Raw genomic sequence first — 22,332 nt, forward strand, 5'->3', positions numbered from 1 at the left:
GCTGCAATCCCAGCAATGCCCGGCATTTCCCCGGCGCGGCCGCACGTGCCTCCCCCCGGCCTCCAGCACGGCAGGAATGCGGCACGGGAGCCCTCGTGCGGGGCTGTCCCAGCTGGGGCCGCAGCCGCGGCCCCCCCCCCCGAGATGTGCCCGGGGCCCCCGAGGGGATGCTGAGCTCCAGGTCCCTGTCCCTGGGTGCTCCCGCTCCTTCCTCCCCATCCTTCCTCCTCCTCCTCTGCACCCCGTGGAGCAGCCTGGGCTCCCCTGGGTGCTGCTGGTTTTGTTCTTCCCCTCTTTGGGTGCCGTGGTGGGGGTGGCTCCGGGGGGTGCGCAGGGGGGTGGGGAAGGGGAATTGATAATCCCACAGCTGTGGGAGCTGGGGATTAAATCACGGGGGCTGGTGGCCCGTGGCTGCCTGGGGGGAACAGGGACCGGCTGGTGCCGGGGTGCTGGGGGCAGTGGAGGAGCTGGGGGGCTCTGGTTGGACTCCTGGTGGGGAGCGTCCTTGGAGACCCCTCCCTTTGCCACCACCACCGGGGGGCTGTGAGAACAGAGCGTGGGGCTGGGACATGGCCCTGCTGGGGGGCTCTGCTGGGCCCTGTGCTTAGAGAGGGGCTGGGGGGGGGCTTTGGGACCCCCGGCTTCTTCTCTGTGGGCTCCCCATTGCGGAGCCCCTCGCAGGGACGTGCCGGCCGCTGTCAGCCCCATCCCGGCATCGCCCGGTGCCCCGCGGCGGAGGAAGGAAGGAAGGGGCTGGGAGGAGGGAGAGGAGGAAGCGGGGAGGGTCGGATGCTGCCTGGGGTGATGGAGGAAGAAGGGGGCGGTTAGAAAACCAAACGAAAAACAAAAAAAAAACAAAAAAAAAAGGAAAAAGGGAAAGTGTGTGTGAAGCAAAACTTCAGGCCGGGGGGGTTGGCGGGTGGTGGGGCTGGGAACGCTGAGCGCCGCGAGCAGCTGGAGCCGGAGCCCTGCAGCGGGGCTGGGGCGGGCGGCCGCCCGCCTCCCCATACCCGTCCCCCCCCCCGTGCACGGTGGGGGCCGTGCTGCTGCCGAGGGAGAGCCGCCAGCAGCCATGAGAGCCGCCACGGCACGGCCGGACCCCGCCAGCCCCCCACCGGGGACGGTGGCGAGGACGGGAGCCGTGGCATCACCGGCCACCGGCTGAGCGCCCGCTCTGCTGCGCCTCGCCACCCACAGCTCGTGCCCGTCCCGCGGCCGCATGGTGGAGGAGAGCTCGGGAAGAGGGGAGCGGGGGTCCCGGCGGGCTCTGCAGGGTCCCCCGCCGGCCCCCAGCCCCGTGGCGGTGGTGAGCAAGGCGCTGTGGAGCGTGGAGCGAGCCGGCAAGGGCTGGCGGTGCGAGCGCGCCGTCGGCGTGGACTGCAGCCTGCCCGAGCCCCGCTGCATCTGGCTGAGCAGCCTGCGCCGCCACGCCGCCGCCCCCGAGCCCCGCTGGCCCCCGGGACCCCGGCCCCGTTGCGCGCCCCCTCGCACCGCCAAGGGCCGCAGGGTGAGGACCGCGCGCGGGAGTCGCTGCTTGGCTGGGGGGGAGCGAGGTTGGGGGGCTGCGGGGCGCTGGGGGGGGCTGGGGCTGTGATCCCTCTGCCCTGGCTCCTCCTGGGGCTGGGGGCTCGGGGAGTCAAGGCTGGGGGCCGGGCTCGTGCCCTGCTGGGGGGCTCTGAGCCGAGGCTGGGCTGTGCGCGGGGGCTTTGCTCCTTCTGTCCTGCCTTGGGGGGGGGGACACATCCTGCCCACCCCAAGGCTCTGGGGGATGTGGGGAGAGCTCTCCTTTGTTCTGCGGGGGCTCAGCACCAGCGGGGGCTACCCACCCATGGGGGGCACGACGGGTACAAGGCCCCGCTGCCGGTGTTGGGGGTGAGGGAATGGGGGGGGGCACCGGGGCCGCCTGTCCCCGGGAGGTGCCGGCCGGCACCGCGTCAGGGCGGGCAGCGTGCCCGGTGCCCGGCTCCGTGGCTGATTGTTGGGATGAGCACGGCCCTGGGACAGCAGCGCTGGGGAGGCTCTGTGGGGTGGTTCAGAGGGGCTCGGGGGCAGCTCGTGCAAAGTTTAAAGCGGTGCCTGATGTGGGGACAGACCCCCCCTTCCCATGCAGGGCTGGAGGTTTTGGGGAGCCGGGTTAATGAGCAGGGCGCAGCTGCTCAGAGCGCATCAGAAACCTCGGGCTGCCGTTAAAATAAAGCCCAAAAGCAGGAGATCGCTGGCTGCCCGCGGGGAGAGGGGACGGGGCGCCGGGGACAAGAGGCCGGGATGACAAACCAGGTGTCGGCCCCTCGCTGGGGCTTTGCTGTCCCCCAGGAAAGCTCCAAGCTGGGGCGGGTGGCGAGGAGAGCTGGGGCACGGCGAGATGAGCCTGGTGCAGGATGGTTTGCCGTGCCTGTGTCCTCACAGGGGTCTCTTGGGGTCTCTGTGGGGTCTCTTTGCAGCGGGTGACTTCCCCCACCGGGCTGGCACAGGTCAGGGGGATGAAATGGAGCCGGGAACTGAGGGGGAAGCCCCCCCCGATGGGGCCTGTGGGGCAGTGGAAGTCCTACGGGGGACCACGGGGGATCAGGGCGAAGGGAACGCGCTGAGCTCCCGCCCAGCGTCCCCCTGTCCTTGGCTGCAGGGTCAGGGTGCTGGGTCCCTGCTCAGTCCCTCCTCCGCCACGAGGTCGGGACCTTGGGCTGGAAACAGCCTGGGGGGGCTGTTTGCAACGCAGGGGTCTCCTCCAGCCCCTCTGCAAGGGGGGTTTGGGCTCCTGGGGCCAGCTCCGGGCGATGGGCACCGGGCTGGGGTCACCTCTGGGTGCCAGCCGCGGCCCCTTCTCGCCTGGGGTCCTCGGCGCTTTCCGTGGTGGGTTCACAGGGGGGGGCTGGGACCCGCTTCAGCATCCGCAGCTGTAGGAAGAACCCCCTCTGTCTGCCCCCTGCGCTCTGAGGCTGGCAGCGAGCTGGATGCTAATGGGGCGGCTCAGCCTGTCGGGGAGGGGGGAGAGGCGTGGGGGGGTCCCGGGGGTCTGCTGGGCAGCTGGTGCTGGCGCTAAGTGCTTGGTAATGGGCAGCCCGGACCTGGGGACGTGTCCCCGTGTCCCGGGCACGCTGGAGCCACGGCCACGGCTCCGACATGCCCATGACACTGGGACACGTCCCCGTCCCCGTCCCCGTCCCCGCGGGTCGGTGCCGCCGCTGGTGTCTGCGCCGCTCCTGCCCTCCCGGAGGCTTGTCGGGGCTGGTTAAAATCAGCGGGGCACATTCAGCTGTCAGCTTAAAAATAATCCAGCGAGCCGGCGGCCGACACAATGGAGGGCGCAGATGGGGACAGGCACCGAGGCGCGGGGGTGCGGGGCCTGGGGTCCCTGAGGGAACCTGGGGAGCCCGTTCCGGTTGTGTTTGGGGTCCCCAGGGTGCAGGGAAGATTTGGGGTCCCGGGGGTGCGTAGGGCTGGGGGTGTTGCTGTGCTCCACTCGGGTGCTGGGGTTTTCTGCCCCCCCAGTGCCAGGGTTTGGAGCATCACAGCTCTGCACCTCCTGGGGGGGTACCCGTGGGGTCTGCAGGTGCTCCAAGCCGCCCTCGTTTCCCAGATGGGCGAAGCCTCCGAGCATCCCCGTGGCTCTCCATGCAAGTCGCTGCCCCCAAACGGAGCTGCTGGGGGGGGTGTGGGGGCCAGGAGAGGGGCTGTGCTGGGGAGAGGCCACACGGGAGCCCTTGGCTGGGGGGCTGCGGTGCTGGGCCCCTGCCCCTGGAGGGATGGGACCCCCTGGGACCCCCCCAGGTGCCACAGGGAGGACTCAGGGCACGGGGGGTGCAGGGAGCCGTGCTGAGCCCCTCGCAGCAAAAGGGCCGGCTCAGCACAGGCGCAGGCAAACAAAGGCTTTTTGTGCCCCGTCCCTTTGTGCGTCCCCCCCCCGTCCCCTCCCCGCCTGGTTTTTGTCTCTTCCCTCATTCATCACCCCAGCGGCCGCTGCTGCCCTCCCTCTGGGGGGAGATGTCTGAATTTCAACCCCCCTGGGGCAGAACCCGGGGGCTGCTCGAGCCTGGGCACTGCTGCGTGAGCCGAGCTGCCAGCGGGGTGGCCGAGGGTTATCTCGCAGGCACAGCCTGGTCAGACATCCCCTGCTGTGCACCTGGCTGGGCACGGAGGTGACAGGACGTGCCTGGGGGGGGGGACTCGAGGAAGGACGCGTGGCCACGCTCCGTGTCCCTGCAGTCCCTGATTTGAGGCTGGGGGCTTGGCGTTGCAGGCGCTCGCATGGGGCTCTGGGAGCTGTCGTTTGCAGGGCTGGAAGTTGGGAGGGGTCTCCTGGGACCCGGGGGGGCTTTCCGGCAGACCCCAGGGCTGGGGGCTGTGGTGCTGAGTGGGGGCTGGCTGCCTGCACCCACCCTGCTGCGTTTGACACCCCCCCCTTGTCCCCACAGCCGACGCCGGGCCGCAGAGATGGGGCGTCCCCAAACGACAACGCGCCCCCAGAGGGACCCTTCCCCTGGGGGGGCCCGAAGACGGTGGTGCTGCGGAAGAGCATGCAGGGGGGGTTCGGCTTCACCCTCCGCCACTTCATCGTCTACCCCCCCGAGTCGGCCGTGCACTCCCCGGCCAAGGTAGGGCTGCGGCTGGGGGTGGGGGGACCCCGGGCTGGGGTCTGCTGGAGAGGGGGGACCTGGGGGCTCGGAGGGGCCGGGAGGGGGGGGCAGCTGGTGTTAGGATGCTTGGGGACGTGGCTGCGGGATGCTGCCCAGGATTTTAGCCCTTTTTGTCCCCCCATGCTGCGAGGGCAGGGGTGGGGACATCACCCCGCTGGCTGTCTGGCTGGGGAGCCCCCTCCGTTCGGTGCCACCCCCACCAAACCAACCCAAATCCCTCCAGCTTCCTCTGCTTTGTGTCAGAGCCTGCCCGCTCCCTCCTGGATTTTGGGGCTGGGCATTGGGCAGCCCTGTGCCTTTGGGGGGCTTTTTGCTGGGGCTGAGCCCCCCCAGGCTGGAGCGCACGGTGCTGCCCGGCGGGGCATCCCCATGGCACGGCCGGGAAGGGACCCGCGGGGAGCCGCCAGGGGCGGATGCTTTTGGGAAGGAGTTTTGGGACTGGCTCCCGGCACCCGTCTGAGCCAAACCCGGCACTTCCGAGCTGGCAGCGCAGGGCGCGGCTGGCTCAGCACCCATGGGTGCCGGCGGGCGGCCAGGTCTGGGGGCTGAGTTTCGGTGGCGCTGACTCAGCAGGGAGGGGGGCGGCAGCTCCGCATTCCTGGCGCTCCAGCACCGCCGCGGCCACGTCAGCGCCTTTCCGGGGAGCGGGGCTGCCTGGGGGCCAGGCTGGGCGCTGGGGCGAGTCGGTGCCTCCAGGGTCCCCCCGAGGGTCCCTCGGCAGCCCCACGGTTTGGTGTTGGCACCGTGGCAGCTGCTCGGCGCACAGGCAGTGGTGTGGTGGTGCCCCACGTGCCGGGGGTGTGCTGGATGTGGTTTTTCCTTCCCTTTGGGCAATGGGGTGAGGTCCCTCCAGCCCCCTCCTCCTCACCAGGAGTGCCCCCTCCTCACGCTGTGGTGGAGACTTGGCTCTTCCCAGTGCCCCAGAGGGCTCTGCCTGTCCTGGGCACACCGGGGCTGTGCCCCAGAGCCCTGCCGAGAGATGCTGCTGGCAAAGCCTCTTGCCTGGAGCCGAGCCAGCGCTTTGCTCTGGCGATGGCAGGATCAGGCACTTGCAGGGTGAGAAATCCCCTTCCAGGCACCTGGCTCCATCCTCAGGACCTGCTCGTGGGGCTGAGCGGCCCAGGGGGCAGCCGGCTCCACCATGGAGCTGGGGGCTTGGCGGCTCATGCTCCCCCCGGGGAGGTTCAGGGGACCCAAAGGGCGAGCCCCACTGCCCACGCGCGCACGGCAAATTCACACTCCCTGCCCCAAAACCGGCCCCTTCCCCAGCAGCTTGGTGCCCCAGGGCCAGGTCCTGCTCCCTGCTGCGCTGACGGCCCTGCGGGATCCGGTGTCAGGAGTTAATTTTACCCTGGCCACACAGCCTGGGGCGGCAGAGGGCAGGGGGACAGACGGACGTGCGGGTCCGCGAGGGGCTTTGTGGGGTGCCACCAAGTTGTCCTGGCTGGGGGAATCCAACCCCACCGCCCCATCCTGTCCCCTCCCGGTCCCTTTGTGGTGTCCGTCCTGGCCCCGCCACCAAATGAGTTTTTTTCTCTTCTCTTGGCAGGAGGAGGAGAATGGGAACCGAGCAGGTAAGCGCCGGCACCACGCGGGGGCTGTGGGTGTCAAAGGGCTCCTGTGGGTTGGGGTGGGGGCTTTGGTGGGGTCGTGGTCAACCGTCCCCGCTGGTCAGTGGCCGTGGTGCTGGTGGCACAGCCCCGGGTGGAGGCAGGCAGTGAGGCAGCACAGGGACAGCTTGGGGACACGCGGAGAGGCAGGAGGGTGCGGTGCCCCCTCGGGGGGTTCACTGTGCCACGGGGGCTGTCCCAAAGCCGGGGAGCCGGGCGGGGGTCAGCACCCGCACCCCTGGCACACGGCTGGGCTGAGCTCGGGTGTCTGGGGACAGGGACGTGGCCTCTGTCCCCTGGGGGCTGACGGTGATGGGAGGGAATGTGAAGGCGTCAGAACGCATCGAGGCGCTGGCGGGCTGACGAGGCACCGCGGGGCCGGGCAGGTTGGGGTGCTGAGACCCAGTGCTGGGTGCTCGTGGGGACCGGGGGGACACCGGCCTCGCTGTGGGGGGTCCCCCGGGAATTCAGCATCCCGCATCGGCACCGGGTCCCCACCGCCCTTCGCCTGCCTGCCAGCACCAGCCCCAGCCCCAGCCACATGCCCGCCGAGGGGGGGACGTCACCGCAGCCGCAGTGGTGCCAAGGAGGAGCCGTGGCTGCTTTGGGGGCAAGGGGAGCTCAGGACCCCCCAGAGGGGTCTCCTCCACGCAGGACCTGTGTTTCTCAGGGCAGGAGTGTGCGTAGTGGGCTCAGCGAGGCAGAGGAGGGACAGTGAGGGGCTGAGTGTGCAAAAGCCTGGGGGGGCAGGGGGTGTGCGTGGTTTGTGGGGTGTGCGGGGTGCCTGCCTCGTTCCTCCCGGGGGGCTGGACCTGTCCGTGCCACCGATGGCTCCCTGACCCCCTGTCCCCTGGGCGCAGGTCCCCCCCGGAGCCGCCTGGAGCCCATGGACACCATTTTTGTGAAGAATGTGCGGGAGGACGGGCCGGCGCACCAAGCCGGGCTGCGCACCGGTGAGCGGGGCACGCCGTGGGTGCAGGGGGGGGGACAGAGCCAGGGAGGCTCCGAGCTGCTGGAGGGATGGGCACAAAGCTCTAGCCCCGTCTGCCAGGGCTTTGGGGGCTCGTTTTGGTCCTTTTCTTGCATTTCCTCGTTTTCCCCCTTTCTTGCTACTCCCTGTTGCCACCCCTGGGTGGGGATGCCCTGAGCAGCGCTGGGGTCCCCGCAGCTCCCCTTGTCACTCGGGACAAGGCTCTGCCCTTGACTGGAGCCTTGGATGTGTCCTGTCCCCGCTGTGAGGGGACAGCCAGGCGTCCCCACCTCCGTCACGCTCGGGGTGACAATCTCTTCCCCCCCTCTGCAGGGGACCGGCTGGTCAAGGTGAACGGGGAGAGCATCATTGGCAAAACCTACTCGCAGGTCATCGCCCTGATCCAGAACAGGTGAGTCCCCTTCCCGGGGGGCTGGCACGGGGCTGGGAGCAGCACGGGGCTGGGCAGAGCCTGGGAGGTGACGTGGAGGGGACACGTCACAGCAGGCCCCGTCCCCGTCCCTGTCCCAGCTGGGGCAGGCGAAGGCGCCGCAGGGACCCGGCCGCGCGCGGTCTCGCCCCCGGGGGCAGGCGTCCCCCGGCCGTGCCCCTCCTGACCCCGCGCCCCCTCTCTCTGCAGTGACGATGTGCTGGAGCTCTCCATCATGCCCAAGGACGAGGACATCCTCCAGCTGGTGAGCACCCCCACGCCTGGCTGAACCCTTTGCCCCTGGCTGTGCCCCCCCCCACCCCCCCCAGCTCAGGGTCCCGGTGGCACCGGTGCTGAATCGGGTGCAGATCCCGGTGCGGGGCAGTGAAATCCCCTCCTGCCCCCGCTGTTTGCCGGGTGGGTGCCAGGGACCGGTTTGGTTTCCAGGGCTCAGGTTCCCCGGCGTGGCCCTCCCGGGGTGTGCCGGCATTCCTGCGGTGTGCAGGGGGGGGGCTGCCAGCAGAACCCTGAGCAGCTCCGCGGGGGGAGCCAGGAAGGGAAGAAAGGGGCTGCCCTGGGCCCATCCTGTGGGTTTTTTTTGGGGGGCTGAGTGCCCCTGATCACAGTGGTGCCTGGGGGACACTTGGGGACAGGGCCCCTGTGAGGATGGGTGGGTGCAGAGATGGTGGTCCTGGGGGGCTCAGGGGCAGGAGGGCTGGGGAATGTGCCCCCTGCTTTTTTGGGGGGCTTCGTCAGGCGTAGCTGCAGGGCTGGGTGCTCCGGGTTTTAGGGTCTGGCTTATCCACAGGGGGTGGCTGGAGCCCAGGGGTCTGGGGGAGGTCGGTGGGCGCCTCTCCTGGGGTCTGCAAGCACCGGGACCGGCTGCTGGTGTCCTCGAGCAGCATCAGGGTCCCCAGAGGGATTGGGGGGGGGTCTTGCAGCCCCGGCAAGGGGGGGGCTCTCACCTCTGTGCCTTCCCCGGGCTCTGAGGTTTCCCGGGGCGTGGAGGCAGAGGCGCCTGTGAAAAGTGAGACGGGGAAACCAGGGCTCGGGGACGGGCCAGCCCGTGCGTCCCGGGGTATTTTGGGAAGCAGGAAGGGGGGGGCAGCCGGGCGCTGCGTGGCGGCGGGGACAGCGGAAGGGGCCGGCAGCGGCGCTGCTTGGCACAGGGGGGTCCCCGTGGGAGAGCAGGACCTGGGGGGTGGGGGGGCTGCAACCAGGCCCTGCCCAACCTGAGCCGATGGTAACGAGGAGGCAGCGTCCCTGCGGGGTCCTGCCCAGGGGTGGGAGCGGGGTTTGAGGCCGTGGTGCCCCCCTCCCTGACCCCCTCCCCGTCCTCCCGCAGGCGTACTCGCAGGATGCCTACCTGAAGGGCAACGAGCCGTACTCCGGCGGGGCGCAGAGCATCCCCGAGCCCCCTCCCCTCTGCTACCCACGCAAGACCTACCCCTTCCAGGCGCGGGGCACCGAGCCGCCCCCCGGCCAACCTCCGGACCCCCGCGCCCACCGCCCTGCCGGCCCCTCGGCCCCACTCGGCAGCACCCGCAGCGAGGGGGGTGGCAGCCCCGCACACCGCCCCGAGGACCCACAGCCTGGGGGCCCCCCGCAGCGCCCCGCAGTGCCCCATGGGCGCCCCGGCTCCTTCTCCCGAAGCGCCTGCCCCGGCTCCAGCGCATCGTCTCTGCCCGAGCGGTACGGGGTCCCGCCCGCCGCCCCCTCCTGCTACGGCGGGGGTCCCAAGCACCTCGCGGAGCACCGGACTCACTGTGGCTTCAAGGAGGGCGGCGGGGGCCCGCGGGTGCCGGGCCGGCAGGAGTGCCAGCAGGCTCTGTCCCGCTGGTTCTGCAGCCAGGAGCCGCGGCGCAGCACCTCGGAGGAGCGCCGCTACGCCATGCCCCCCCGCTACCGCAGCGTGTCCCAGGACCGCTTGGGGGGCTCGGCGGCCCCCCGGGGCTGGCCCCACAGCGCCTCGCACGACACCCTGCTGCAGCCCACCCGCGAGGGCTGGCCGCACCGAGCCCGCTCCGACCACAGCCTGGGCCGCTGCGGGCGCTCCATGGAGGCGCTGGAGCCCGGCGCCCTGCTCTCCCCTCGCCTCGACCGCTCCGCTTGGCCACCCGAGAGGCTCTGCCGCGCCACGGCCACGGGGCCACCCGGCACGCACAGCTCCTTCGCGCCCCCTTCCTCCTCCTCCTCCTCCTCCGCCGCCGCCGCCGCCCCGCGGGAGCCGGCAGCCCCCGTGCAGAAGCACCCGTCGCAGCCCAACCTGCAGAGCGTGGATGATTCGGGCTACATCGGCTACCGCAGCTACAGCCCCTCCTTCCAGCGCCGCACCGGGCTGCTGCACGCCCGCTCCTTCCGCGACCCGGCCTTCGGTGGCCTCCCCACCTTCAGCATCACGCAGCGGCCAGCCGCCACCGCAGCCCCATTCCCGGAGAGGGCTGCCCCCGTCGCCCCCCTGCCCGCCGGCCCCACTCACCCCGGCCCCCCGCTGGCCCTCGAAGCCCCCCAGGAGCAGCGGATGGAGAGCAGCCGGGTGCCCGAGCAGCACGAGGAGCGGAGGGAGGAGGTGGTCCTGCGTCAGAAGCCACCCACGGGCCGCAAGATGCCGCCCCCCCTGCGGCAGATGAACTTTGTGTTCCCCGATGGGGTGAAGGAGACGGACATTTGTGACCCGCCGGCAGCTGGCAGCAGAGGGGAGAGGCCGGCAGCCGAGCGCTCGGGCCGGCGCGTGGCCCCCTTGGCGGCCCCCGAGGACTCCCTGGCCTCCATCCCCTTCATCGGTGAGTTTGGCAGCTCGCTTGTGTCGGGCCCTGCTCCAGGATGGGCAGTTCGGGGGGTGCCCCATGGCAGGGAGGGCACCGTGGGGGGGATAAGTCCCAAAGTGGGAGCCCCAAGGCTGGGGCTGGATGCAGCGGGCAGGGTACGGTGGGGGTCAGGGTTGCTCTGTGCAGGGGTCTGGGTGCAGTGGGGGCTTCTGGCTTTTTTGGGGGCAGGGGCTCCCAGTGTAGGCTTTCCTGTCCCGTCCTGCCCTATGCCCTTCTCCAACCTCCCACCCCTCTCCCGCAGACGAGCCCACGAGCCCCAGCATTGACCTGAAGGCCAAGCACGTCCCTGCCTCCTCCGTCGTCTCCAGTGCCATGAACTCTGCCCCCGCCGTTGCCACCAGCCCCTCCTCGCCCACCTTCGCCTTCGCCCTGAGCCGGCACTACTCGCAGGACTGCAGTAAGTGGGGACAGGACGGGGACAGCCCCTGGCAGGGGCAGATGGGCTCACTGTGGGCGGGGGCTGCAGCTCTGCCCCCTTCTCCCCCCTCGGGACACCTTCAGCACCTGCCCAAGCCCTGCAAAGCCCCGTGACCGTGTGCTTTGCCCTCCTTCCCCTCGCAGGCAGCATCAAGGCCGGCCGCCGCTCTTCCTACCTCCTGGCCATCACCACCGAGCGCTCCAAGTCATGCGACGATGGTCTGAACACATTTCGGGACGAGGGGAAGATCCTCAGGTAGGGCTGGCTCCTGTCACCCGGCCACCAGGCGGGCACCGTCCCTTCCCCGACGTGACCCCCCCTGCTCACGGGGCTGCTCTCTCCGCAGGAGGATGCCCAGCCGGGTCCCCAGCCTCCGCATGCTCAGGAGCTTCTTCACCGACGGGGTGAGTGCAGGCGGCCGGGGCTGGGGGTGCCGGTGGCACGGACCCCGGGGGGGGTGGCAGGGCCAGGCACAACCCACGCCAGCACCGTGACCCCACGCTCCGTCTCGCCCCCGCAGTCTCTGGACAGCCTCGGTACGTCCGAAGACACCCGCTCCAAAAGGCACTCCACCTCCGACCTCTCGGACGTGACGTTCAGCGACGTGAGGAAGGAGGGCTGGCTCCACTACAAGCAGATCCTCACCAAAAAGGGGAAGGTACGCGGGGACCCCCGGCCCGGCCAGCGGCACGGGGCCCGCGGGCAGCTCTGACGGCCGGGCCCGGCTCCTTCTCCCCGCAGAAAGTCGGTGGAGGCATCCGGCAGTGGAAGCGCGTCTTCGCCGTGCTGCGCACCCACTCGCTGTACCTGTGCAAGGACAGGCGGGAGGCAGTGACCTGCGGCCCGGCCCCAGGTGAGGAGGAGCAGCCGATCAGCATCCGAGCGTGCCTGGTGGACATTTCCTACAGCGAGACCAAGAGGAAGCACGTCTTCCGCCTGACGACCGCTGACTTCTGTGAATATCTCTTTCAGGCAGAGGATCGGGAAGACATGCTGGCCTGGATCAAAGTCATCAGGGAGAACAGCAAGGCCGAGGGCGAGGTGAGAGCCACATGGGGCTCCCGGCTGCCTCTGGCTCTCCCGGCACTAACCGCCTCGGCTCTCTCCGGCTCTTTGCCTTGTGCTGCTTCCCCAGGCCACGGCCAGCCCATGCTCAGCCGGGCAGCGTGGGGCTCGCCCGTCCTGCGCGCCGCGCCGTGCTCCCAGGGGTGCACGGGGGCTGCCGGGCACCGCCGCATCCAAGAAGAGCGCGGCTCCGTGGGCTCGGCCAGGCAGGGTGCGCCGAGGTGCTCGGCACAGGCGGTGTGGCTCTCGGAGCATCGTGGAGGCTCGGCCAGGCAGGGGCTGTGCCGGTGCCGCTGGTTGCATTTGGTAGTGAAGCAGGAGAGGAGCGCGCGTGGCTTGGCTGGAGCCCCGGCCGCGGTGCGTCAGCACCCCGGGGCGCATTGGTGTCGCTGTGGCTGTGGGTGAGACCTGCAGGGAGCTCCTTGCCCACGCCGGACACGGTCCCCGTGGTGCTGCCTGTCCTCAGGGCTGGCGCAGGGTCAGGGCTGAGCCCTCGCTGTGGTCTGTGCAGTGGTTGCTCAGGGCAGAGAAGGGAGAGCTGCTCCCGGGGCCATGGGCTCCGCTGGAGGGGCTGCGCAGGGCTGGATGTGCCAGCGCTGGGCTGGTGTGAGCCATCTCCCTGCCGTGCCAGGGTGGCCGTGGTTGGTCTCAGCGTTGATGCCGGGATTGTGGCACGGCTCCGGCCCTGGAGGGGGCGTTGAGCTCGAGTGGTTTCTGCTTTGCTGCAGCACGGCCCCGTTCGGAGGGCGCGGGGCTGGCAGCGCCGGCGCAGGGAAGGTGCTGCCGGGTTGGAGCACTTGGAGTTGTCTCTGGCTGCCCGCTGGGGCCGGGACCCCGCAGGGAACACCCTGCAGGGAAAGGCGCGTGTCTTTGGGCACCGTGGGGTGCAGTTTGTGCGTCTGGTTCAGGCAGGTGGAGGTGTACGTGCTGCAGAGGGCTTGACTTGAGCCTCTGGGGCTGGCTTGGAGCCCCTGTGCTGCTTGCGTGCGGTGTGCCATGGTGAGGAGTGCTGCAGTCCTCTGCGGGGCAGCCAGCACTGCTGGGCACCAGTTGTTTTGGGGCACCAGGGCCCGGGTCCTGCCCTCGCCCCGGCTTTGGGGCTGGCAGGCGCTGGAGGTGCCTCTCGGCGAGGAGCGCTGGAGGCAGGAACGGGCTGCGCCTTGGCCCCGTGTGGCATCTGGGAGAGCGTGGACTTACCCAGGGCCACTGGAGAACGCGCTGCTCAAGCTCCCCCTTCCCCTCTTGTCTCTGCCTCCCCAGGACCCCGGTTTTGCCAGCCAAGCGCTTATCAACAAGAAGCTAAACGACTACCGGAAAGTGAGGTATGGACCCCGGGGCTGCGGGGCGCGAGCGGGGCACCCTGCCCACCCCCGGATGCCCCAGGGAGCAGTGGGCACTGAGCAAAACCAGACTGGGCTTGGGGTGCAAGAAGGGCCTGGTTCAGGCAAGCTCCCAGCAAGGGGTTAAAAGGGCTCCAAACTCCCCCAGCACTGGCATGGGGCTCAGCCCTGTGGCCCCCCAGCATGGGGTGCTGCCCTGTGGGGTGAGCACCAAAGGGCAGGGAGGGCCCCGTGAGCACCCATGGGGCTGGGGCAGGACCCTGGGCAGGCTGGCAGACACCGGGTTTTGTTGGGGGGGTTGGTGGGGGCCCATCCACGGTGCTCGGTCCCGGCTGTGCCCCCCTGACCCTGCTCTCCCCACAGCCCGGCGGGTGCCAAGCCCGACTCCTCGCCCAAGGGCTCCCGTGGGCTGGGGATCAGAGCCGAGTTCCTGAAGCAGACGGGAACCAGCGCACCCCGGTCCCCGAGGCAGGATGCGGCCGTAATGAAAGGTGGGTGCCCCCCTGCGCCACGGGGAGCCCCGGCACAGCAATCCTGTGCTCCTGGCAGGGAGGGGTGCCCGCACGCTCCCCCCCTCCCCAGCACAGCAGGGGTGCCCTTGCTGTTTGTCCATCCTGACTCTTAAATAATCCCATGGTTGTGTTTCCCCCAGATGAGAGCAGCTCCCAGAAAGCCCCTTGGGGCATCAACCTCATGAAGAAGAACAAAAAATCCGCCCCCCGAGCCTTTGGCGTCAGGCTGGAGGACTGCCAGCCTGCCCCGGACAACAAGGTAGAGTGCGTGGCCGTGCCTCGGCTGGGGGCAGCCCCGGGGACCCCACACAGCCCCCTGCCTCCCTCACCGCTCACCCTGTGCCCCCAGAACGTGCCCCTGATCGTGGAAGCCTGCTGCAAGGTGGTGGAGGACCGCGGGCTGGAGTACATGGGCATCTACCGCGTGCCCGGGAACAACGCCGTGGTGTCCAGCCTGCAGGAGCAGCTCAACAAGGGAGCCACCGAGATCAACCTGCAGGACGAGGTGAGGGCTGCGTGGCCCCGTCCCTGTGCCCGTGGGGTGCTCCTGGGGCTGTTCTCCTGGTCCCTGTCCCTGTCACGTCCCCGTCTCCGTGCCGTGCCCGTCCCCGTGGTGGCAGGGCCGCCTAGTGGATGCTGTCCGCAGCTCGGGGCCACGTTGGTGTCTTTGCATCTCACGGTGCAGGGGGGTGCTGGGCTTTCCCTGCTGGGTGCGGGGTGGGGACAGCTCTCTGCCATCCCCATGGCCGTGGTGGCCTTGGCTGGGGTCCCTCTCGGTGCTGGTGGCCCTGGGCTGGGGGCTTTATCCTGCTGGTGCCTGGGTTTGCCCGGGTGCCGTCCCGCTGAGCAGCCTCTTCTGTCCCCGCAGCGGTGGCAGGACCTGAACGTCATCAGCAGCCTTTTGAAATCCTTCTTCCGAAAGCTGCCCGAGCCGCTCTTCACCGACGGTGAGTCCCACAGCCCGGCCGTGGCACCTCCCCGCTGCGCCCACCAGCCCCGCTCCCTGCCCCTTCCCTGCCCCTCTGTGTCCCGTCCTGTTGGGACCCCCCAGCCCCATCCCCAGCCCTCCGCACCCAAGGGTCTCCATCCCCAAGGGGCGTCCCTGCCCCCCTCCCCCTGGTCCTGACCCCCCCCTGTCCCTTTCAGATAAGTACAACGACTTCATCGAGGCCAACCGCATAGAGGACGCCAGCGAGAGGATGAGGACGCTGAGGAAGCTGGTAGGGAGACGGGGCACAGCCTTGGGGGGGGCACTGCCCGCTTGCGGGGTGAGCAGAGGGGTGACCCCGTGCCTCCCCCAGATCCGGGACCTGCCAGGTCACTACTACGAGACGCTCAAGTTCCTGGTGGGCCACCTGAAGACCATCGCGGACCACTCGGAGAAGAACAAGGTACTGCTCCCCGCCCGGCCCCGAGCCCCCCCCAGCTGGGGTGGGAAGGGAGACGGCACCCGAGGGGGCGGCCGCAGGCAGGCACCGACCCCAGCTCCGGTTGCAGATGGAGCCCCGAAACCTGGCCCTGGTGTTCGGCCCCACACTGGTGCGGACATCCGAGGACAACATGACCGACATGGTGACGCACATGCCTGACCGCTACAAAATCGTGGAGACCCTCATCCAGCACGTAGGTGGCACTGGCGGGGCTGGAGGGGGGCTGCTGATCCCCACAATTTGGGGCTGGGGGCTGCCTGGGTGGGGAGGGCAGGGACTGCTGCACCCCGGGGCTGCCTCGCTGGTCCCTAACCCCTCTCCCGTTTCCCCCCGCAGTCAGACTGGTTCTTCAGCGACAAGGAGGACAAGGGCGAGAAGGTGAGGCCAGGCTGGGCCCGGAGCCGGGGGCAGAGCGGGGCTGAGCCCTGGCGCAGAGCCGGGGGCCATCAGCAGCCCCCTGACCCCGCGTCCCGTCCCTTTGCAGACCCCCGTGGACGAGAAGGAGGCGCAGTCGGTGCCCAACATCGAGTACCTGCTGCCCAACATCGGCAGGACCGCGGCGCCCGGCGATGCCCCAGGTGAGGAGCCGAGCCCGGGGCAGGGCCCCCCCCGGTCCTGGCACCGGGGTACCCCAGGCACCTCTGCGGTCACTCTGTCCCCACGCTCACCCCCCCTGTGGGCAGCCAGCCGGGCTCTCCATGCTGCAGCTCTGTGCCCGAGCGTGATGTGCTCGTGCCCTCCTCGTTGGGATTCGGGGACACCCATGGGTGCTGGCAGAGCCCCCTCCCTGCCCTCTCCTGTCACCCCTGCTCTGGTGGCTGCTCATCCCCTGCGACCACGACCGCTGCAGGGCCCCTGCCCGTGCCCCCCCCCACCCTGTGCCTCTCACGCTGCCAGCCCAGAGACCGGGAGACTTTGACGTTCGACTGATTTCTGATGTTCTTTCCTTGAACTTCTCTGTGCTGTCCTCTTCCTCCTCCTCCTCCTCCTCTTCCTCCTCCAGCGGACCTCCTCGAGAGCTAGAGCGGGTACAGTGTTGATCCTGGGTGCATTGCTCACGCACTAATTCCTCCGGGCGACCACGAGAGAGGGGGAGCAGGAGGGGCAGCGGGAGGGGGGGGGGGGTCCTGTCCTGCCCAGCCACTGTCCCCAGGGCTCCCCAGCACTGGGGGGCTCCTGGACCCCAGTAGAGCCCCTGGTTCTCCCCCCTCTTTGGTGGGTCCCTGCGGTGTCTCTGGTGCTGGCACACCCCAGCAGGGGCTGGTGCCAAGTGCCCCAGGACCCAAATGCTGGGTCCTGGGGGTCCCCACCCCCTGGGGGTCCCCACTCCCTGGGGAGGGCTCAGCACCTTTCTGCCTCCCCCTCTCTCGTCGTCAGCAGCTTCTAACCCCATCCCGGGCTGGGGCCTGCAGGGTGGGAGAGGGTGTCTGTCGTGCTGTCCTTGTCCTTCCAGCCAGGCTGCCTGTCACCCCGTGTCCCCTCCTGTCCCCTAACCCCCTGGGGAGCGCAGGGCAGCCCCACGGCCTGTCCGCGCCCCCCCCTGCTCAGCCCATCAATGCACTAGCCCCCATAGCAGCCCCCAGAGCTGGTAACAAGGCAGCTCCCCGTGTCCCATCCTGGTGACACCCCCGCCCCATCCCTCGGGGCTCTGCAGTGGGTGAGCAGTTCTGGGGTCCCCCTGTGGGACCGGAGCCTCCCCCCCCCTTCCAGCTCCTTCCTGCAGCCTCCCAAACCCGCTCAGCACCAGGACCCCCGCGTGGGGCTGGCGGGGCCGGTGGCCCCAGTGCGTCCCCCTCCCCGTTCTGGGGGAGCAGAGCAGCGCCCCCGGCTCTGCCCACTGAACCCCTGCCCCAGCATGCGCCCACCCTGCGGGGGCCTCGCTGACCCCCTTCTCTTCTCTCTGCCTTACAGACTTGACCCACAGCGGCTCTGCCAAAGTGAAGGTGAGAGGGGTCCCGGGCTGGGGCCGGGGGGAGCGGGGTGATGCCCCCAGCACGGTGGGGACGGGGTCTGTGGCCTGTCCCTAAGCTGTGGCTCCCCTCTCCCAGGGCACGTGGCCGTCGCGCAAGGAGCCGTCGCCCCGAGAGCTCCTCGCCATCCCCTTCATCTCAGCCGTCAACCGCAAGAGGAAGAAGCGGCGAGAGGCCGAGGGCTTCGGCAGCAGCACCGATGATGACGTGGAGCACAGGGACCCCAAGGGCCGGGAGCAGGAGGATGAGGAGGCCGCGGCGGCCGCGCCGGGGCCCAGCAAAGCTCCCCACGGCCCTGGCACCGAGCCGGCAGCCCCCAGCCCGGAGCAGGAGAGCGCCTTGGAGCCCGGGGGCACCGGGGCCGAGCCGGCGCCGGACGCCCGCTCCATCGTGTCGGGCTACTCCACCCTGTCCACCATCGACCGCAGCCTGTGCTCCGAGGTGCAGTCGGTGGCCGAGAGCCGCGGGGAGGAGGCGGACGACGAGCGCAGCGAGTTCAGCCACGTGGAGACGGACACGGAGAGCCGGGAGGGCGCCCGGGCCAGGCTGGGGCAGGTGGAGGGGGGCGCAGGGGGCGAGGACAAGGTGCCCCCCGGGCGCCCCTCCTTCAACTCCCACCGCCTCATCCAGTGCGACACGCTGGCCCGTAGGAAGCTGGGGAGGCCGCGGCCGGCCGGTGAGACCCCGGTGCCCACCGGGGAGGGCCACGGTGGCTGGGCCCCCCCTGGGCGGCCCTCGCTGCGGGAGCAGCTCCGGCAGCGCCTGCGCTCCTCGGCCGATGACATGGGGGTGCGCCTGCGCCGAGCCCACTCCCCGGAGACGCGCCGCAAGAAGAGCAGCTGGCGCCGGCACACCGTGGTGGTGCCCGGCGGCCTCAAGGACCTCAACTTCAACGAGTGGAAGGAGCCGCGGGGGGGTCTCGACGTCCCCCCAGGGCCGTGCCGTGACAAGGACTCGGGGCTCAGCAGCCTGGAGTCCACCAAAGCCCGGCCCGCGGCGCCCAGCCCAGCCCAGCCCGGCGGTGCCACCAAAGCACCCAGCACCAAGAGCCCCCCGGGCAGCCCTGGCCACCCAGCTCCCGGCCCCGTGCCCCCCCTGCGCTTCCCCCAATGTCTCTGACCTCCTGGAAGGCTCCCCCCCCCCCCCTCCAGCTGGGGGGACAGTGTTTAATTTAAGGACTCGCACTTGTTCTTGTATTTAATTGTGCTCCTGACGAGCTGCTTTTATTTAACGGCCTCCCTCGCGCCGCCTCTCCGTGCCAGGAGGGACGAAGCCACCTTGTCACCGGGGCCCTGCAGGGTCCCGCACTGCAGCCTGGCCCCCTCCCCATGTTCCCCCCACCCCATCCCCTGCTCCCCCAGGGCTGTGGGGTCCCTGCTCCCCCCCCGGCAGTGCCGGCCCCGGGGCTGCCCGGCCGCAGCGTTGCGAAGTGCGGGCGCTTCCCGGGGTGCTGCGGCTGTGGCTGCCCCCACCAGAGCCCTCCCCTCCTGCCCCCCGACAGCCTCGGGGAGGGGACCTCGGCGCCCTTTCACTGTCCCAGGCCTGGGCACGGTGTGTGGGGGGCTGCAGGGTTTGGGTGACGGTGGTCTCGGGGTGCCCATCTGGGTGTGATGGCCCTGGCTGGGTTCTTGCAGGAGCGGAGTTCCAAGAGGGGCTTGCTCAGAGCAGCACCGTGCCATGGGGATGGGGCTCTCTGTGTGTCCCAGCTGCCCCCAAAGCCCTTGCTCACTTTTATAACCCCCCCGGTGCCTCCACCCCATCTCCCCAGGCTTGCCCTCCCGGCCAGAAGCACTTTAGGAAGGGGGTGATGTGCTGCCACCTCGGGGGGGCACGGCTTGGCTGGGGACGTGGGGAGCACAGACATGTGTGTGCCAGGGCCTGGGGGGGGGCATCAAGTCAAGTCACTGTCACTGTTACACGTCGTTCTCATACGTTATGCAAATATTTGCTGTAAATTTCCCCCCCCCCCTTTTTTTTTTTTTTTCTGTAAATATTGTCTCTAAATGTGTAACATATTACAAAAGATTTATAAGGATTTTGTAAGAAGTTTTGCTCAGCTGAAAGGCCAGCCCCGACCACACAAAGCGCTGGACCAGTGTTGACTTTTTAAACCCTTCTGCATGTGTCCCCCTGGCGTGTTGTACGAGTCGGTAGATGCCAAACTGCAAAAAAAAAAAAACAACCAGCCCCAACAAAAAAAACCCTGCTTTGGAAACTGTCCTCCTCCGAGTCCCGGTCTATATAGCGGAAATAAACTGGTTATTCGAGGGGAGTTTCCTGCTCTTATTGCTGCGCCTTCCAGCCCACCGACCCCGTGTCCTCCATGCTGCAGCCCCCAGGGGCTGGTCCCGATCCTGGGGAGGGCTCAGGGCAAGGGGGGGGGGGTCCCAACCCTCCCGGCACCGCAGCACGGACACAAGAGACCAGGCCTGCGGGGAAAAGGTGCCATAGAGAAAAGAAAGTCTTTTATTAAAGCCAGACACTCTGATAGAAAAGAAAAGTCGTCAAGGGAAAAAAGAAAAAATAAAAAGCAACCCTTTGTCATCGGAGTTTGCAAGTTACAACGGTCACGTTTCGCACAGAACTACCCATGGCATCCATACAGAGATACAGAGACTACGTACAGCCGGCCAGGCCAGCCCGCGCCCTGCCCGGCCCCGGCGAGTCCTTGCTTTTGTTTTTCCTTTGCTTAAATTTTAAAACAGTTCACAAGAAAAATTCATGCTAAGAGACACACGACATCGTAGAAACCCCAAAACAGCCTCTAAAGAGTATTAGGAACTTTTTTTTTTTTTTTTTTTTTTTTTTTGTCCTTTTAAAAGTTGTAACCTTTTCTTAAACAACACTCAGACGAGTAAAGCGGGGTGCGCATGCAGCGGGCGCCTCCAGACACATGCACGATGCAGGCAGCGCTTGGTTCTTTTTTTTTGTCTTTTTTTTTTTCCTTTTTTTTGTCATTTTTGCAACTTTTTTTTTTTTTTTTTGTCTCTTTTCAGTTTAAATCGGAATCAAGCAGATTTTTTTTTGTTTTTGTTCTCTTGCTTCAGCTAAAGCACCGGGCTCGGTGCTCACACACAGTTTGCATGATGCCATGAAATGACGGACGCACACGCACGCACACACGCAGAGACACGCTCACATAGAAAACCAGCCTGGTGGGCAGCCAGGAGGGGTGGGGGGGGGGGATAAGAGAAGGGGGTGGCCCGGAGCTCCACGTGCCCCCGCTGCAGGCTGCTCTGGGGCTGGGGTCCCACTGCACCCCTTGGCAATGCTCGGGTGGGCAGCAGCCAGCACCCACGGCAAGGCTGGGGCGCAGTGAGGGGCTGTGGACCCCCCCCCCCCATAGGCATGAGCTTGCTCACAGCTGCAGAGTGCCCCCCGTTCCCCCCCCAATTCACTCTGTGCAGGCAGGGGACCCCCATGCACTGCCCTGGGCGCCCTGGCACCACCTGGCACAGGGCACACACCAGGGCAGGAGGATGCCGTGGCACTGCCGGCAGCTCCGGCCCCTCTGCGCATGCATGGCCACGTCCCCATGGGGCTGGAGGTGGATGGGACCCCCCCCCAAATTCACCCTGCGTCCCCCCGGGGTTGGCTGCAAAGTGCTGAGCCCTGCAGTGGGGCGGGCACCGTGTGCCCTCGCACCCCTGTGCTTGGGGTCGGGAGGGATGGGGGCACGGCCAGCCCCCCACGGCCACTGCGGCACTGGGGCAGGGAGGGTTGGGGAGGGGGCCAGGCCCCCCCAAATCCATAAGAAGCTGTGGCTTTGCTACAGTGTTTCACTTTGGTACCAAGAAAAAGTAATTATAAATTAAATTAACGCATCAAGTGACTGCTATTGCTGCCAGGAGCCGCTGCCCCCTGCCCCAGGTCCCGGCCTCGACGCGTGGCCCCGGGGCTGGCACTGGCAGCCACCGGCCCCGGGCTCCCGGCCCCGACCCCAACCCCGACCCTGACCCCAAACTGCCTCAGCGAGGGGCAGGACGGGGATGGGGACGGGGACGGGGACAGGGACAGGCCACAGAAGGGGGTGGAAGGAGGATGCCAACTCAGCACGAGGGCTACCAAGCCGCTAGGAACTGACCCTCTCAAAAATCACAAGGAGCTATAGTTTAACCAGGGAAGAAAATCCACCCCCTAATATACCAGACATGAAGAGATTTATTTCTTTTCTTTTCTTTTTTTTTTTAAATATTTATATATATATTTATATTACGTATATTATATATATATAATATGTAAATATATTTTTTAAAACAATATAAAATGTTAAGACACTTCACTTAAATGTAAAGAGTTGCTTTTTGCAATCCAAAGAAATTGCATCATGATTTTTTTTTTTTTTTCTTTTTTTTTTTCTCTTTGTTATTCAAAAAGGCTCGTTCTTCTGTACAAAAATGATTGATATACAAAAAAAAGAGAGGGGAAAAGAAGGAAATAATAATAATAATAATTAAAAAAAAACAACAAAACCAACCCAACAACGAACTAGCCAACGAAAGGAGTGATTCCATCTCTTGTTGCACTGCGGGTGGACGGCGCGCTTCACAACACGGCATTGACCACACGTGCACACACACGCACACACACGCACACACACGCACAGCGCTCCCCTCGCACGCCCGCAGGGCTGGGCTGGCAGCGGGGGGGTGCTGACCCCAGCCCTGCTGCAGGGGGGGGGGGGCTCTGGGACACCCCGAGGGTGCTGGGGAGGGGGACGCGGGTCCTGCAGGGTGTCCCCGTGCAGGCAGAGCCCCCGGGCACCGCGGCGTCCCTCTGCCCCAGCCACCACGGTGACCCAGACGAACAATTAAAGTGCTACGTTACGAACCTACAGTGATGGGGGCTGATCCCAGCGCCCCCCAGCACCCCCTACCCATACCCGTTTCCGCCTCCCAAATTTGACATGCTCAACCTCCGGGCACCCCACCAAAACCCCGGCCCCCTGAGCACCTTGGGGGCACCTGGGCTCCCTCGTGGCCACCCCACCCATGGCACAGCGAGCCCCACGGGGCCGGGGGCTCAGGATGCTCCGGGGAACCAGCACCGACCTTCGGCGAGCGCCGGAGCGAGCGTGGCCACGGCTCTGCCCATGGAGACCCGGTGGGCGCCGGCATCGTCCCCT

General features: G+C 67.8%; 1 protein-coding gene across 3 annotated transcripts in view; it reads left to right on the forward strand.

The window, feature by feature from the left end:
- Window positions 1-19,474, forward strand: part of ARHGAP23 (Rho GTPase activating protein 23) — a 33,310-nt gene extending 13,836 nt beyond the window's left edge. For 2 of the 3 annotated variants that reach the window (XM_068660647.1, XM_068660645.1), the window contains exons 2-24: window positions 4,413-4,592; window positions 6,184-6,208; window positions 7,105-7,197; window positions 7,548-7,626; window positions 7,855-7,909; window positions 8,990-10,427; window positions 10,714-10,869; window positions 11,034-11,145; window positions 11,237-11,294; window positions 11,411-11,548; window positions 11,632-11,931; window positions 13,216-13,277; window positions 13,659-13,786; window positions 13,948-14,066; window positions 14,157-14,312; window positions 14,676-14,754; window positions 14,954-15,027; window positions 15,109-15,198; window positions 15,305-15,430; window positions 15,574-15,615; window positions 15,722-15,815; window positions 17,149-17,180; window positions 17,286-19,474. In XM_068660647.1, coding sequence (XP_068516748.1) covers window positions 4,413-4,592; window positions 6,184-6,208; window positions 7,105-7,197; window positions 7,548-7,626; window positions 7,855-7,909; window positions 8,990-10,427; window positions 10,714-10,869; window positions 11,034-11,145; window positions 11,237-11,294; window positions 11,411-11,548; window positions 11,632-11,931; window positions 13,216-13,277; window positions 13,659-13,786; window positions 13,948-14,066; window positions 14,157-14,312; window positions 14,676-14,754; window positions 14,954-15,027; window positions 15,109-15,198; window positions 15,305-15,430; window positions 15,574-15,615; window positions 15,722-15,815; window positions 17,149-17,180; window positions 17,286-18,326 — 4,677 coding nt within the window. In that variant the 3' untranslated portion in view covers window positions 18,327-19,474. Of the gene's footprint in view, window positions 1-898; window positions 1,508-4,412; window positions 4,593-6,183; window positions 6,209-7,104; window positions 7,198-7,547; window positions 7,627-7,854; window positions 7,910-8,989; window positions 10,428-10,713; window positions 10,870-11,033; window positions 11,146-11,236; window positions 11,295-11,410; window positions 11,549-11,631; window positions 11,932-13,215; window positions 13,278-13,658; window positions 13,787-13,947; window positions 14,067-14,156; window positions 14,313-14,675; window positions 14,755-14,953; window positions 15,028-15,108; window positions 15,199-15,304; window positions 15,431-15,573; window positions 15,616-15,721; window positions 15,816-17,148; window positions 17,181-17,285 lie in introns of those variants that run through there. The other variant, XM_068660644.1, reaches the window with a different exon arrangement.
- The last annotated feature ends 2,858 nt before the right edge of the window (window positions 19,475-22,332 follow it).

This window comes from Anas acuta, chromosome 25 (genome assembly GCF_963932015.1).
Source record: "Anas acuta chromosome 25, bAnaAcu1.1, whole genome shotgun sequence".
In the NCBI taxonomy this organism is placed as follows: Eukaryota; Metazoa; Chordata; class Aves; order Anseriformes; family Anatidae; genus Anas; species Anas acuta.